Raw genomic sequence first — 17460 nt, forward strand, 5'->3', positions numbered from 1 at the left:
AAGTGGCTCAAGAAAAGCCTACGCTCGTAGGACAATTTTTAGCCCCCCATTTTTCCACCCGCTTAAATCTGCACCCTAAAATGTGGGGTTGCTATATTTAAGGAGAAGATACCAATTAATCCCGTAGACACTTTATTTTTGGTTTTATAGGACCACCCACTCCACAAAAATAGATCCTGCAGCCCCCCTCAAGCTCAATAAAATAAGAAATGAGACAATTTTGATATCGAGGCAACACTCTATTGTTAAAATCAACGACTATATAATCAGAGCTATGTATAAAAGCATATAATTGCTATAAATTAATAATTTTGAATGAGTATTTAATAATTCTGCATTCCGTCACATACCGAACAGAGTCGTATGTAAAATTATTAAGAGTTATTCTCACTCATGATATTCAGAGCCCAGATTTACGTGCAAAAGTAGTCAATGGCAGTAATGGGAGCATGACAACCCCTAGGCTTGCCGAATTCGACGACAAACAGTATTTCATATGACTTGATGTGAAATCAACTTACCAACTCTGCAAAAACTTGCCACAAGGTTACCAAACCCCAAAAGAAAAATCACAACTGCACCACAAACATCCGGAATCATCAAAATCTCACCTCTCGCGCTTTACGCAAATCGCTCGCCGATTGACCCGCACAAAATAAATCCACAAAACCAGTTCACAAAACCCCCGCCCAGCTCTCACTACATAAGAAGCGAACCCTAACCCTAATCTCCAGCATAATCATTTCCTACCAGTAATTAAAAACCATGGCCTTTTCCGCCATTGCGATCTGTCTGCCCTTACTTGTCTTCTTAGGGTTTCTGCAAGCAAACGTCCTCTGTTTGACCGGCACCTGGAAAGTGTTAATAAAAGATGCAGGGATTTCTTCCATGCACACCGTAGTCACGCGTTACGGTACAGTCGTTCTGCTGGACAGGAAAGTGAATTTAAGTGGCCGGGCATGTTATGACGGAGTTTCGAACTCTGGACATTGCATTTCCCAGTCCAAAGAATACCATCCCGATTCAAATAGCCTGCGCCCGCTGCTGGGACTGTCGACCGACACGTGGTGCTCGTCCGGTCAAGTGGGGGCCGATGGGATTATTGTTCAAACCGGAGGATATAAGGATGGCGGTCAGAAGGTCCGGTACTTTAGCCCCTGTACGGCTTCTGCCGGTGGCCACCAGCGGTGCCAGTGGATTGAATCTAAGGAATCGTTACTCAAAAATACTAGATGGTAAACAAAATCTATTCACTTAGTATGGTTGGTTGCTGAGGTTTTTGAATTTTTCTTGGAAGGTTACACTATTTTATACTAACTAAAAATTCCATCAAAGTAAGTGAGGAGATAATATAAAAGAAATAAATTGATCATGTAGCATTTCAATTTAGTTATGTAGAATTTGTTGTTGATTTTTTGAATTGTGAGAGTGTTTTTAAGACTAGGTTTCAGATAATGTTGATGGAGAGCACAACAAAAAAGTCCTTTCATCAACTTGATATAAATACTCACAATTTCTCTAATCTCTAGTTATCATTATAATTTTTTCTCAAACAATTTAATTATATTTGTGTTTTAAATACTCCAACTTATAAGTAATTAGACAAAGGGACTCACACTTTTACATGTATGCTTATTCAAAATAGAGACTTGAGGTTTACATCCATGCAAAGTTTCTTAAATGAAAGGACTTGTCGTTTACATGTATGCTTACTCAAATTAGGCACTTGAGGCTTATATGTATGCAAAGTTTCTTCGACAAAGGGACTTGTGGGTTACATGTATGCTTACTCAAAATAGGAACTTCTAGTTTACATGTATATGCATGCTTACTCTCAAATCAAGGAGTTTTAGTTCTTAGATGAAGGAACTAGTGGTTTGCATGCATGCTTACTCAAATTATGGACTTGTGATTTACATGTATGTGAAATCAGGGAGTTTTAGTTCTTAGATGAAGGAACTAGTGGTTTGCATGCATGCTTACTCAAATTATAGACTTGTGATTTACATGTATGTGAGGCCTCTTAGATGAGGGGATTTGTGGTTGAAATCTATGATTACTCATATCCTTATATATTTTGATTTGTTTCTATGAAAATTGATACTATTTTATGCATAATATTAAAGCAATCTATTTAATTTCTATAAAAAAATATACTTTAATTTTTAAGATTTTTTTAACTTATCCTTGTAGTATAACATTATCGTATTATTGCCTTAGGTACTCTACGAATCAAATGCTACCTGATGGGACACAAATCTTGGTAGGAGGCCTTGCAGGTGCGAATTTTGAATACTTCCCACCAAGGAGAGACACCGACAAGCCAACAAACTTATCTCTACTAGACAAAAGCCTCGCTGTGGAGGATAGAGACAAAAGCTTCTACCCATTTCTCCACCTCCTACCGGATGGATCACTCTTCATTCTAGCTGGCAGAAACTCCATCTTATTGGACCTTGCCACAAACAAACCCAAAAAATCACTCCCTCCCATACCAGGTGTTTCGCGCACATACCCGGCAGGTGGGTCATCAATCATGTTGCCACTCCTTGCAACGGAATCCTACAACAAGGCCACAATCCTAGTATGTGGGGGCTCCACGGATGGAGCTTTTTGGGCCCCCAATGGCATAAATCTTCCCGCTACACGCACGTGCGGGAAGATAACCATCACGGATCATGACCCGTCATGGGAAATCGAAGACATGCCCTTCAATCGGACCATGGGTGACATGGTCATGTTGCCCACACGTGACGTGTTGATAATCAATGGTGCTATGAGAGGCTCCCAAGGCTATGGAAATGCTAGTTACCCAATACATAACCCGATCATTTACAAGCCCTCTAAACCGGCTGGGAGGCGGTTTGAAGTACAAAACCCTAGTGAGGTCCCTCGCATGTATCACTCAACAGCTAATTTATTACCAAACGGACAAGTTTTTATAGCCGGTAGTAATACCTACCCAACATATGTCTTCAATGGCTCTTTTCCATCAGAACTCCGTTTGGAGGCCTTTTCTCCTGAATATTTGGACTCAACTTATGATAAGATGAGGGTTAACATTTTGAGAATTGGTGAGAGGGTTGGTTACAGAGGGTTATTCAATGTTGTGATTTCTAGTGCTAAATTTGGTGAGTTAGAGGTGAATTTGATGAGCGCCCCTTTTACTACTCATTCTTTTTCACAAGGGCAAAGGTTAGTGAGTGTCAATATTGTTAGGAAGTATAAAAATTCAGGGAATGTGATTTTGAAATGTCAAGCTCCACCAAGGGCAGAGGTGGCACCACCTGGTTATTACATGGTTTTTGTTGTCAGTGGTGGTATCCCTAGTTCCTCTGCCTATTGGATACAAATTGTCACTTAAGTTTGAAGATGTATTCTTATCAAATGGTTTGTGTCAAGATAATGAGATTCGAGTTGTAAATTTTTCTTAAACAAGTAGGTTTCAAAGATTTGAAAAATTGTAAATGAATGAAGAAATCCAATGATGTTGACCAAACCCAATAGTTTAAGGGACCAAGAGATATTAATGTTCAAATTATTTTCTATGTTGATTTTTCAATTAGTGATGTTGAATAAGTAACTTATCATAAAATGAATTTTTTGCTCAAAAATTTCATCCCAGCAATCCACCTTTAGCAAACCCACTTCGAATGTCTCCATACCCTACAAACTCCTTGATTAAAAATGAAATCATAGCATGGCACATACATATCTGATAAACAGTTGATTGAATTCGTAGTAGTACAAATCAACCTAGTACGATCATGTGCAATTATTGAAGTGATTCTTAAATTATTACTGTAATTTCAAATTTTTGCTCTACTCTTTTTTGTATACTTAACAATTATGTCAACTTAAAATTTGAAATATTTTCTTCTATACTATAGATTTATGTTTAAAGATTAATTTTCTTGAAACTTACCAAATTTATGAAACGAATACTCCTCGCATCATTTTAAAAACCAATGAAAAAAATATTGAATTTGAAAGGAATCAAAGGTGTAAAATATGTTTCTTATATTAATCTATAAAAGGAGTTATGTGCAAAAAATGACCATAAAATGGTGAGGAAATTTTTTTTTTTTAAAAGAATATATCATACATTGATTTTCCCAAAGAAAAAATTTACAAAAGAAAAAATCTATACTCAAAACTAACCTATACATCATTCAATATTTATTTTATAGTAGACTTACAAAGTTTAATCTATTATAAAAGTATCATCGCTAAATGATAAAGTAGTCCCAATAGCATAACAATATATACAAATTTTACTATAAAACCTTCAAATCAAGCCCCCAATAATTACAATAAATAAAGCATGAAACAATCAAATGGTAACTAGAAAGTCATGAGCTAAAACTGCTCAAAATGAGGCACTTCAATCGCTAGTTTAAAAAAATGAACTCTTGAATCTTGAAATGTGTCCATAGACCAAAATAATATATGTCTTTCACATACAATATGTTTGTTATAATTTGCATGCCAATTTGAATGCTCTATTTTGGATCCATTGTCTTCATTTGAAAATGACTCATGAGGCATTCTAATATACAACATAAGTTTCTCTTCATAGATTTCACTCCATCTCACGTCTTTTTGATCTATCATAGATGCTCTTACTTTTCCAAAACATAAGCCCCAACTTTCAGAGGCCATAATCTTTGTATAAGAAACAAATTGAGTCTTTTTAAAATTTTGTTGATCTTAAATAGATCTATATCACCAAAACTACATTACTCTAGCTATGTTCCATTTTGAGTTTAGGGGTACCAAAATATGTATCTATACTTTTTTTTAAGTATATTTTTGTGTTCTATGGCCCAATTTTTTTTTTGTATTCTTTACATTGGGATGCAAGGTTTAGACATCTTCCCTAAATTATCCCACTTGTAGAGAAAATGGAATATCAATAGTATCAATGGTATACTATGAGTTTGATGAAGGAGCATCTTAGGTGTAAGAGCAATCTTGATGTACTAGAGAAACCATGGGAGGATGTCAGCATGGATTTCATTCTTGGATTACCAAGGACTTAGCGAGGGCATAATTCTATTTTTTTTGTGGTTGACATGTTCTCAAAGATGGCACATTTCATTCCCTTTAAGAAAACTAGTGATGTTGATCATGTGGCACAGTTGTTTTTCTTAGAATTGGTGACACTACATGGTCTACCAAAGAGTATAGTTTCATATCAATATATCAAGTTCGTTGGGTATTTTTGGCATACATTATGGAAGAAATTGAAGATAGATTTGAAGTTTAGTTCATCACATCATCCATAGACTGATGGACAAATAGAGGTGGTGAATAGGAGTTTGGAAAATTTATCGAGATACTTGGTTGGCGATAAGCCAAAAGGATGGGATCTAATTTTACCACATGCAGAATTTGCATATAATAATTTTGTCAACAAGAGTATTGGTAAATCACCATTCTAGATTGTATATGGGAGTAGTCCTATAAATGCTTCTAAATTGAGGCAATTGGATAAAGGAGAAATAAGTCGTGCTGAAGTAGAAGAATTTGTTGCACATTTGACGAATATCCATGAGGAGGTGAGAAAGCACATTATTAAGATGAATACATAGTATAAAGATAAGGAAGATGTAAGAAGGAGGTATAAGGAATTATAGATTGGAGATGAAGCCATGGTTCATTTGAGAAAGGAGCATTTTCCAATGGATACATATAATAAGTTGAAAATGAAGAAGTGTGGATTGTGCAAGATAGTGAAAAAACATGATTTTGGAAATGCCTATGAAGTGGAGTTTCCTGCTAAACTAAATATTTCACCAGTATTTAACATTTATGATTTGATAGAGTATTATGAAGGAAGTAATGGAGATGAAGTGGCAGAAGCACAGTGGAGTACTCCAGCGGCTAGTTTGGCTACAAAGGAGATTGGGGAGATACTAGACAGTCATGTTGGTAAAAGTGCAAGGAACAAAACTTATGAAGAATACCTAGTCAAATGGAAAGGGAGGCTAGTAGAAGATTCATCATGGCTAGCAATAGAGGAGGTTAACTGTCTTGGTTTTCCTTTGAACACCTAAGATGTGACGGGGTCACTTCTCAAATTACCCCAGGTGTTTGATGTAGGAGCATCCTAGGTGTAAGAGGAATCTTGCATCACCCAAAGATGTTTCATTTTAGTTATTTGAATGAGGGGTCTTAATGCAGAGTTCTTGTTTGTGGAGGCTTGTTACTCGATAAGTTAGTTGTACGAGTTCAGAATGTCCTAATTTTAGAGGTGGAGATTCATCTCAATCATATCTATTTTTCTATTGAGGCTTAGTGCCATATCATAAGTATCAGTGGAGTTGTTGTCAATTTTTGGTACAAAAATTTTGGGCTTAGTTTTGAAGGCCTAAACATGCTTAGATGAGGCCCAAAAACTTGAAGAATAGGCGCTTGCACAGATCTAAGCCTATAGATCAAAAATTGAGGATTCTAAAAAGTCGTTATAATAGGTAATCAGAGCAATGATTCAAAAGTTATGGCCTCCCAATGTTGGACCGATCAAAACTTTCAAAATAAATGTCAAAAATGTATTTGGTCAACTCTATATGTATTGTTATGGTCTATTGGCCCTAGGTATTAAGTTTGAGTGTCTAGAACCTTCATGGGAAACATAAATTGCTTAGTTAAAAAATGTGTGTATATTGTCTAGAACAACTATGGGTGATAATATACAGTTTGTCTTGCAGATTACTGCAATGAAGGTGCCCATGTGGGTTAACATAGTGTAATTCTAAATTTTGTAATTTTGCATTTGTGGTGATAATAAGAAGCACATATTTTATTATTGCAAATTGTTGTTATTTCTTTGTTTATCAATTGGTATCAAAGTGTTTCTTCATCAAGTGATACCAAACTTAGAGTTCCTAAGTGTGTGTACAGATCGTTGACTATGAGATAGTTCACACCAGGATCGTGGTTTGGGCAAAGTGTGTAGATTGATTGTCAATTGTGAGGTAGTTTGCACAAGCGTTTCAATAGAAGCACAAAAATGTCTCCACAAAGAGAGCATGGTGGAAGAGTCATAGGTGTTACACATGAGGGTTTTAGAGCCCTCCAAAGCCAAATGCAAGCATTGCAAGAAAAAATGCACAAAGGAATGAATCTTGTCGTAGGAGATGATGAAAGTGAGGATGAAAGAGAAGAAGGAAACATTGATCAAGTAGTAGCAGAGGAATTTCTTAACCCAGAGGAGGAAAAAAAATTTAAGGTCATTTCCAAGATTGGAAAAAGACCTAAGTTTGATGTTCCCACATTTTTGGGAAATCTTAACCTAGAGGACTTGATTGATTGGATCAATGAGTTGGAAGAGTACTTTGAATATGAAGATATTGAAGATCCAGATAGGATCAAGTTTGCAAAAGCCAAACTAAAAGGTCACAAGAAGATTTGGTGGCAGGAGATCCAATTGGAGAAAAATAGAAGAGGGAAGGACAAAATCACCAGATAGGATTGAATGATAGTTAAAATGAAGTGACAATTCATTCCTATGGATTATGAGCTTGGTCTACTAAATAAAATGCAAGGGTTGGAGTAGGCAGGAAGATCTATTCAAGAGTATACTAGGGAGTTCTACTAATTTCCCATCAGAATCGTCCATGCGGATTCTAATAAGGAGAAAGTAGTATGTTATCTTAATAGGTTAAGGGTAAGCATTTAGGAGGATTTGAGTCTAGTTTGAATGACCAATATTGAGGAGGTGTATTAATTTTCCCTAAGAGTTAAGGAGAAGATGACAAAGAAATATGATAACAAGAATAGCAGAGGTCACAGTGGAAGATCTGGAAGACAATATTATGGAGGCAAAAATGATGATCAGAAGAGCAAGGATGAGGCTAGTAGTAGCAGGTAGAACCAAAGGGGAAATAATTTCAATCATTTCCATGACCAGAACAATAGAGATGAAAGAGGAAGAGGAAGAGGGCAAGGATCTAGAAGAGCAAGTTTTCATGGAAAATGTTTTCACTATGGAGAAGAAGGGCATAGAGCATTTGAATATCCTAATGACAAGTAAGGACTGATAGAAGAACTAAAGGCCAAGCCAAAGTTGTGCATGTTGATGAAGATGGAAGATCATCATAGTTTGAAGATGTTGAAAGAGGAGAAGTCCTAGTTAATAGAAGAGTCCTACTGAGTAGGAAGAATAAACCTAATCAAAGAAGGACCTTGTTTTGCACAAGGTGCAGATTAGAAGATAAGTGTTGTGATGTGTTCATTAATGGTGGAAGTACTAACAATATAATGTTAGAAAATATGGTCACAATGTTGAAGTTGAAGAGGCAGAAACACCCATGTCCATACCATATTTTTTGGGTGCAAGATGATCACAAGGTCATGGTCAATGAGCAATGCTCAATGAAGTTCAAGATTCGAAGCTACTAGGATGAGGTATTGTGTGATATCATACCTATGGACATATGTAATATGTTGTTGGGTAGGTTGTGGCAATTTGATAGGCATGTTGTACATGATGGGGGTGCAAATACCTACACTCTAACAAAGGATGGAATAAAATATAAGTGAATCCATTGAACAATATAAATGAAAAGGTATGTAGTGTTGCTAGATTTTTCTTTGTTGATGGAAAGAAGTTCCTAGAGGGTATGAAGTGCAAGCATATGTGTTTTGTGATAATTCCAAAAAAAAAACAAAAAAAAAGTAGAAGAGGTACTTATAGAAGTTTCTGATTTGCTAGAAGAATTTCTAGATATTGTATCTAATAATGTGTCTTATGGATTACCACTAGTAAGGAAGATTAGTCACCAGATGGATTTGACATAATTAGAAAGTGATAAGTTGAACAGACAAGTGCATGAGTTGTTACAGAAGGGGTTGATTTGAAAGAGTCTAAGTCCATGTGTTGTACCAGCAATATTAGCACCCAAGAAGAATGGAGAATGGAGGATGTGCATAGATTCTTGCACTATCAACAAGATCACAATCAAGTGCAAATTTCCATTGCCAAGGATGGATGATATTATGGATTGTTTGAGTGGAGTTGTGTATTTCACAAAGATAGATCTGAAGAGTGGATACCATCAAATTTGTATCAAAGAAGAGGATTAGTGGAAGACTGCTTTCAAGACAAGGGAAGGATTGTACAAGTGGTTAGTCATGTCTTTTGGGCTAACCAGTGCACCAAGCACTTTCATGAGGCTCATGAATGAGGTACTGAAGGAGTTCCTCGGTAAGTGTCATTGTTTACCTAAATGATATTTTGATCTTTAGTAAGTTGTTAGAGGAGAATTTGATGCATATTTGAAAGGTGTTTGATAAGTTGAGGGAGGAAAAATTGCTGATAAACCTGAAAAAGTACAATTTTGTGAAGGAGTTAGTTTACGTAGGATTTTTAGCTTCAACAAAAGGTCTAAAAATGGACCCGGAGAAAGTGAAGGCTTTCCTTGAATGGCCTACTCCAAAGAGTGCTATAGAGGTAAGATCTTTTTATGGACTGGCTAATTTTTATATAAAGTTCATAAGAGGTTTTATCAGTATTTTTGGACCCTTGATTGAAATAATGAGAGGGGATAGGAAACAATTTAAGTGTACTATAGGAGCACATAAGAGTTTTAATCTATTGAAACATAAAGTTACAGAGCTGTCTATTTTAGCACTTCCAAATTTAACAAGGTGTTTCAAGTAGATTGTGATGCTAGTGGTACTGCAATAGGAGTTATTTTGAGCCAAGAAGGTAGACTTGTTGCTTATTTTAGTGAGAAGTTGAATGATTCCAAAATAAAATAGTATGCTTATGATCCAAAGTTTTATGCTATAGTTCAAGCATTGAAGAAGTGGAGACATTATCTTCTTCCTAAGGAGCTTGTTTAGTATACTAATCATCAAGCTTTGCAATATTTGAATAGTCAAGGAAAATTAATCCAAAGGTATTTGAAGTGGGTTGAGTTTTTTAGAGTTATACATTTATTTTGAAACATGGGAGTGAGAAGTCTAATAGAGTTACAGATGCTCTTAGTAAAAGACAACTTTTTCTAACAAAAATAAAGATTGAGGTGATTAGGTTCAAGGAACTTAGTAATTTGTATCCAGAGGATCCTGATTTTGGTGAAGCATGGAAGGCTTGTACAAAAATTGTTACACTTGACAAGACAAAGTGGTTGGATTTCATATAATCCAAGATGGTATGTTGTTCAAAGGAAGCGAGTTGTGCATTCCAAGAAGTTTAATGAGAGAGAATCTCATCAACGAGAAGCATAGTGGAGGATTGGTTGGACATTTTAGTAGAGATAAAACCATTACTTTGGTTGCTAAGAATTGTTACTGGCCATAGTTGTAACAAGATCTAAAAAAGTTTGTACAAAGTTGCAAAGTATGTCAAATGGTGAAAGGAGTGAAATTAAATACAAGATTGTATCAGCCATTACTTGTACCAAAGAAGCCATGGGAGAATATCAGCATGGATTTCATTCTTAGATTACCAAGGACTCAAAGGGCATGATTCTAATTGTGGTGGTTGACAGGTTTTCAAAGATGGCACATTTCATTCCCTATAAGAAGAGTAGTGATGTTGTTCATGTGGGAGAGCTATTTTTTAGAGAAGTGGTGAGACTACTTGGTCTGTCAAAGAGTATAGTTTCAGATTGAGATACCAAGTTCATTGAGTATTTTTGGCTTACAGTGTGGAATAAAATTAAAGACAAATTTGAATTTTAGATCATCACATCATCCACAGACTGATGGACAAATAGAGGTGGTGAATAGGAGTTTGGAGAATTTATTGAGATACTTGGTTGGCAATAAGCCAAAAGAATGGGATCTAATTTTACCACAAGTAGAATTTGCATATAATAATTTTATCAACAAGAGTACTAGTAAATCACCATTCCATATTGTATATGGAAGTAGTCCCAAAAATGCTTTTGAATTGAGGCAATTGGATAAAGGAGAAATAAGTAGTGCTGAAGCAGAAAAATTTGTTGAACATTTAAAGAATATCCATGAGAAGGTGTGGAAGCACATTATTAAGATGAATACACAATATAAATCTAAGGCATATGTGAGAAGGAGATATAAGGAATTCTAGATTGGAGATGAATTCATGGTTCATTTGAGAAAGGAGCATTTTCTAATGGGTTCATATAATAAGCTAAAAATGAAGAAGTTTGTACTGTGCAAGATAGTGAAAATGTATGATTCTAGAAATGTCTATGAAGTGGATTTGTCTATTGAATTGAATATTTCACCAGTATTTAGCATTTCTTATTTGATAGAGTATTATGAAGGAGGTGATGGAGATGAAGTGCTAGAAGCACAATGGATTATTTTAGCAGCTAGTTCAACTACAAAGGAGATTGAGGAGATACTGGACAATTGTGTTGGCAAAAGTACAACGAATAGAACTTATGAAGATTACCTAGTCAAATGGAAAGGGAGGCCAGTTAGTACTAAATTTGGTCCCAAATTGCAACGGCCACCCATCGCCCAAGCAGCTGCACCATCACCCAAGCAGCTGCACCATAAATTGGCTCCTATCGGATGAGTGTCAGACTTTTGTTGCCATAAATTATGACGGCAAGGGTGTTTGTCATAATTGTGATGGATAAACTTTTAATAACTTGAAAGAAGGAAAGAGAAAGAGTCTATCTTCACACTGTCATAATTGCAATAGTAAATTATCGCAAATATAATGGCTTACGCTTTCAGTCTGTCATCCCAATTGTGATGGTTGTACAATAGCAGTGTTGTGGGAGTGACAGCTATCCTTCGGAACCACCTATCACAATTGTGACAAGTATGTGAACAAGTCATTGCAATTGCAACAACATGCTAAATTATTAAAAATAAAAATTGGTAGCAAACATTGAATAAGTATTCCCAAATTCCCCACGAGGACATCACTAAGAGGCTCAAAGTCAACTATGATGCTCTAGGGAAGCAAGAGAAGGAGATGTTCTTGGATGCAGCATGTTTCTTCATTGGAAAAAGAAGAAGTGTGGCCATTTCAGCATGGGACACTAAGTTTTATGGGACATTTGGTTGGGGAACACTTTTCAACATATGTCTTGTTAAGGAGGACGAAGATGGTCAGATAAGAATGCACAATCACTTGAGGGACATGGGGAGGGACATTGCAAATAGACAACTGCCATACCGCCTTTGGTCTCCAAAGTAGGTTATCAAGGTGAAGTCAATGCCTTCTTTTATGGATTTATTAGTCATGGCATGGTTTCGCCTTTGGTCTCTAGATATTCCTCCTCAAAAGGTGAAGTCAATGCCTTCTTATTATGGCTTTAATTATAAACATGGAGAGGGCACCCAACTTCTCTAGTTACAATGAGCTCTAAAATATTTCTTATATTTACTTTGACGATTCAAGAAGCAATACGAGTTCAAGGAATAACATTAGATTGACACAGTTGGTTGTCATTCAATCATAGGTTAATGTTGAGCTTCACTTGGTTTTGAGAATAGTTTAATACACTCTACTTGTTAGGGTCAACCACATGAAGGTGGAAGCTCATTTGTTCTCCCCCCCTCCCCCAACATCTAAATTCACTGTTAACATCTAAAATTAATTCATTCATTAATCAAATTCATTCATTCCATTAATAAAAAACCCATTAACATCATACCATTGATTTGATAAACTTGTGAATGCCACTCTCAATCAAAAATGCACATGTTGTTGTATTCTATATGCATGGACAATAGGTGGAGCTGAAAAAATCCACCACATTTACATTTATTTAATAGGTCTATGCAAACCTCTAACAAAAGTTCAAACTTGTTGAGTTTTTTCAGCTCCACCTGATGTCATATGCATATAAATTGAGATTGCATATTGAACTATGGTGTCCTTCTGCATTGCCTAAAACCAAGAGATTCACATAGTTAGTTGTCAAGAAATCATAGGTTAATGTTGAGCTTCACTTGGTTTCAAGAATAGTTTAATATTCTCTACTAATCAGGGCCAACCACGTGAAGGTGGAAGCTCATTTGGCCTCATGCACCCCACCCCCTGCCCCCCAACATCTAAATTCCTCATTAACATCTAAAATTCATTCATTCATTAATAAAATGCATTCATTCCATTAATAAATTCCCCGTTAATATCATACCATTGATTTGATAAACTTGTGAATGTCACTTTGAATCGAGAATGTGTGTGCAGTTGTGTTCTATATGCATGGACAATAGGTGGAGTTGAAAAAACCCACTATGTTTACATTTATTTAATAGGTATATAAAAACCTCTAAGAAATATTTAAATATGTTGGGAATTTTTAGCTCCACCTAATGTCGTGTGCATATGAATTTAGATTGCATATTGAACTATGACATCCTTATGCATTGTCTTAAATCAAGTGATTCACACAGTTATTTGTCATGCAATCATAGGTTAATATTGAGCTTCACTTGATTTTGAGAATAGTTTAGTATTCTTTACTAATCAAGGCAAATCATGTGAAAGTGGAAGCTCATTTGGCCCTACCTCCCCCCCACCCGCCCTCCCTTAACATCTAAATTCCCATTAACATTTAATATATTTAAGGAAAGGATCAATATTTAAAGTACTTGGAATGTCCTCATCACCTCCTGCTACTCTCTCAAGTGAAGTTCATCTTCATTTCTCATGAGAAATTCATCACAATTCTTTAATGATTCCCATACATATAACACAGGTCCATCCAAGAATGTCATCATCATGTCCTGCATAAAATGAATCCAATATTACAAAATTTCCCTTGAGAAATAATAGTTCAAGTGAAATAAACATATGAAAAATGTGAGAGAGAAAAGGAATCTACTTACCAATAGGCATTGCCATCACATCTATGGCCATGATACGTGTTGAGTGAGTTTTATTATTTTTCTATTGTGCCAAGATCTCTTTGTTTTTATATATATATAGACACACACATGTGTGTAAGTATATATACACATACATATACATATATATGTATTTATATGTATATACATATACATATATATTTATATGTATATACATATACATATATATTTATATGTATATACATATACATATATATTTATATGTATATACATACATACATATACGGAGATCACAAGGGAACGAAAATAAGATGCAGAGATCACAAGGGCATGGCAATGAAATGCAGCGATCACAAGGGCACATACATACATGTATGTATATAGAGAGAGAGATCTTTTTTAAGGTGCTAAGTGACTTACCTCAAAATCATGCACACAAATAATGAAGACCAGGAAAAATAGGCAAACTTCACAAGAAATTTTACAAAATATATCATAGCAAATACTTTTAGAAAGAAACAAGCCATAATCCAATTAAATGGGTCTAGTTGCTAATTAGTTGGGTTGATTACAAATTCCTATAGAACTTGTTGGAATTATGATATATTTGTCATTAGTTACAACACTTATTTGATTCTGAATGCTTACCGAGCTCATACCGAGCATTTTTTTGGAAACCGAGCATATGGGTGGTTCAGTAGTGTTTGCCAAGTTCATAAAGGTTACCGAGCAGAATAGTGTTCTCCAAGCAGTTAGTGGTCACCGAGCTTTGCAGTGTTTACCGAGTGATCAAAGTAAACAAAGAAACTTAGTGTTTATCGAGTGATCAAAGGAAACAAAGAACTTAGTGTTTACCAAGTGATCAAGGTAAACGAAGAACTTAGTGTTTACCAAGTAAACAAGGTAAATGAAAGAATTAGTGTTTACCAAGTGAAGAAGGTTATCAATGGATTCAATTTTTACCGAGTGACACAATATTCACCGAGTCACCAATGGCTACCAAGTTTCAAGATACTTACAATGCTCAGTATGAATCGTGCCTCTACTCTTACCAAATGCATGATGATGTAGTGTATTGTAGTGGATGCCAAGTATCAAAAGGTCATCGAGCCAGTTTGAGGAACCCGAGTTTTCTACCATCTGGCCGACTCAGTAATGTTTTTTTCACTTGTGTTTGGCCAACCTTGTTAAGTAAATATTGGAATGGTATATATGTGATGATTTATATCATTTGTATAGAAATAGGAAATTGGATGAGATTTTATTTTGCAATATTTTTGAGAAGAGAGAAAGTGAATCAACAGCAGAATAGAGGAATACAGCAAGGTCAACATTGGTGCAGAAAAGTTATATCTATCACATCAGGTAATCAAAGCATAAAGGATCTTATCAGCAATTAGTTGTAACCAATTCCACTGCTTCATTCTAACAAGTGAATCAGTTTGTAAATCCTTTAACACGGTAGACTTAGCAGTCTTTTGTAAATCTCCTAACAGAGTGCATACTTCATTGTATGTTTGTAAATCCTCTAACAAGGTGGATCTAGCAATCCTACTTGCTCCTAACAGGGCAGATCATCAGAAGTGATCAATGTAAGCCTTAACAGGCCAACTTTATACTGCAGTATTGAAGTTTTGTGGGCATCATCCGCACCCCAGTTTTACTTTCTAATTGGAAGGTTTCTAGGTCACCAAATTAGTGTGTTCATATATGTTTATATTTTCATGCATACAGTAGATTAGATGGATGGTGAATATGTTATTATGCAGAATTAATTTAAAGTTTTAGAGTTATTGATTCACCCCTCCCCTCTCAGTAACCTTGTTAGTCTTGATTATTTTCAACAATTGGTATCAGAGCATTGTGGTTCTTAGGATAAAGTTTGACAGCTTGAGAAAATATCAAGGACAATGGAGATATTCAAACTCGATAAATCTATTGAAAATGAAAAGCTAGATCTGGAAATGGCCATAGCTCAACTCAAAGAAGCAAAGGAGCATCTTTCTCAATCTCTAAAAAGAAGGAAGGGACTTGCAAGACAAATGAATGATCATCAGTATATTGAAGAAAAGATTGAATACCTTTTACCATCAAGCAGTTCAAATGAAGCCAATGAAGCAATCAAGGAACTCCTAGCAAAGAATGGTTCTCTGTAGGAAGAAGTAAGAAATCTCAAAAGAGAACAAGAAATCCAATCCATTAGGCTATGTGAAGTTTTGGAACAGAGAAACAAGGAAAATGAAGACTTAGAGGTAAGAAATAATCAAGCCCTTCAGCATGAAGATCTTGTAGGTCAACTATCTAATGCCAATGAAGAAATTATGAATCTAAGATCTGAGAATGAAAGTTTGAGAAATGATTTAATCACTGAAAGACAAATCAATGCAAGCTTACAAAGTGATCTGAGATCTTAAAGACAAATCAATGAAAGTTTGGAAAATGACTTAAATGTTGAAAAGCAAGTCAATGAAAAGATGATAAAATCTCAAGCAAATATGGATCAACTGAATTAGCAAAATGAGAAAAATCTTCATAGACAAAAAGGTAAAGTTGGTCTTGGATACAAGGAAGAAGGTGAAACCTCTAAACAAGGTGCTCAAAGGAATCAAAGACCCACTTGTAATCACTGTGGCAAGATAGGACATACATCAAACAAATGTTGGAGCAATGGTAAAGAAAAATTCAATGGTAAATGCTACAACTGCAATCAGCATGGTCACAAAGCAAATGAATGCAAAGAGAAAGCAAATGAATGCAAAGATAAACCAAAATTTGAAGGCAAATGTCATAAATACAAGAAACAAGGTCACAGTGCATCTGAGTGCAGATCAAAATCATTCAATCCAGCAAAACAAATTGTCAATGCATTATTTGGTTGGGACTACAATACTTGGTGCAGATAATATGGACATATTGGAATTAACTATGCAAGGCATCACCTAAGGAAGAAAGATGCTACTATAAGATGTTACACATGTACCAAACTTGGTTATTAATTCCAAGAATTGCATGAACATAAGAAGAATTGAAGATGAAAAGAAAGTCAGAGCCAACAGCATTCAAAAACAGATGAGACAACAGTGGATTCCTAAATCTACCAAGCCAAAAAATTTAAATAATGGCAATGTCACTCAAGAAGTGGGTGACTTCACCATTTCTAATTAGACTCATCAAGGAAGATCAGGGACTGCATCTTCAAGCAATATCCTAAGCATTTCTAGAATGAAGGAGTGCAAATGGCAAGTCAGTATATTAGATACAAGGCATAGTTCACTATGGTGCATCTACCAAGCAAGGTTGGTTTTAGACTTAACCGAGCTAGGTCGAGAATATGAAAATTTTTGTTTGTTCATCGAGTTGCAAGGTTTACTGAGTAAGTTGGTGACTATCTGACAAACCCTAGGTCATCTCAGCTACCTTCATACCCGAGCATTAATGGTAGATTTTTTATCAAAAAGGAAGAATTTGATCTCATTTTTCACCACGAACTTAGAATATACAGAGCAGAGAGATCTCCAAGAGCACGAAAGTGAGTTCAAGTGATTTGAAGTAATTTTCCAACGAAGAATTTGTTTTGCTAAATCATTCACTCACCAAATAGCAATGGCATCCGCAAGCACCAATAGCAGCAAGGCAAAGAGAGGCTCTAAAATGCTTGTGAAGGGAGTGGAATGGAAAGCACCTAGC

The 17460-nt window shown here is 35.6% G+C and overlaps 1 protein-coding gene across 1 annotated transcript; it reads left to right on the forward strand.

The window, feature by feature from the left end:
* The first annotated feature begins 762 nt into the window (after positions 1 to 762).
* Positions 763 to 3454, forward strand: LOC149580408 (aldehyde oxidase GLOX-like). Its single transcript, XM_089813701.1, has 2 exons — positions 763 to 1235; positions 2221 to 3454. The coding sequence occupies exons 1-2, from the start codon at positions 766 to 768 to the stop codon at positions 3362 to 3364; spliced, it is 1614 nt and encodes a 537-aa protein (XP_089669827.1). The 5' UTR covers positions 763 to 765; the 3' UTR covers positions 3365 to 3454.
* The last annotated feature ends 14006 nt before the right edge of the window (positions 3455 to 17460 follow it).

Source organism: Cupressus sempervirens, chromosome 1 (genome assembly GCF_028749045.1).
Source record: "Cupressus sempervirens isolate cs-2001-9-10 chromosome 1, ASM2874904v1, whole genome shotgun sequence".
In the NCBI taxonomy this organism is placed as follows: Eukaryota; Viridiplantae; Streptophyta; class Pinopsida; order Cupressales; family Cupressaceae; genus Cupressus; species Cupressus sempervirens.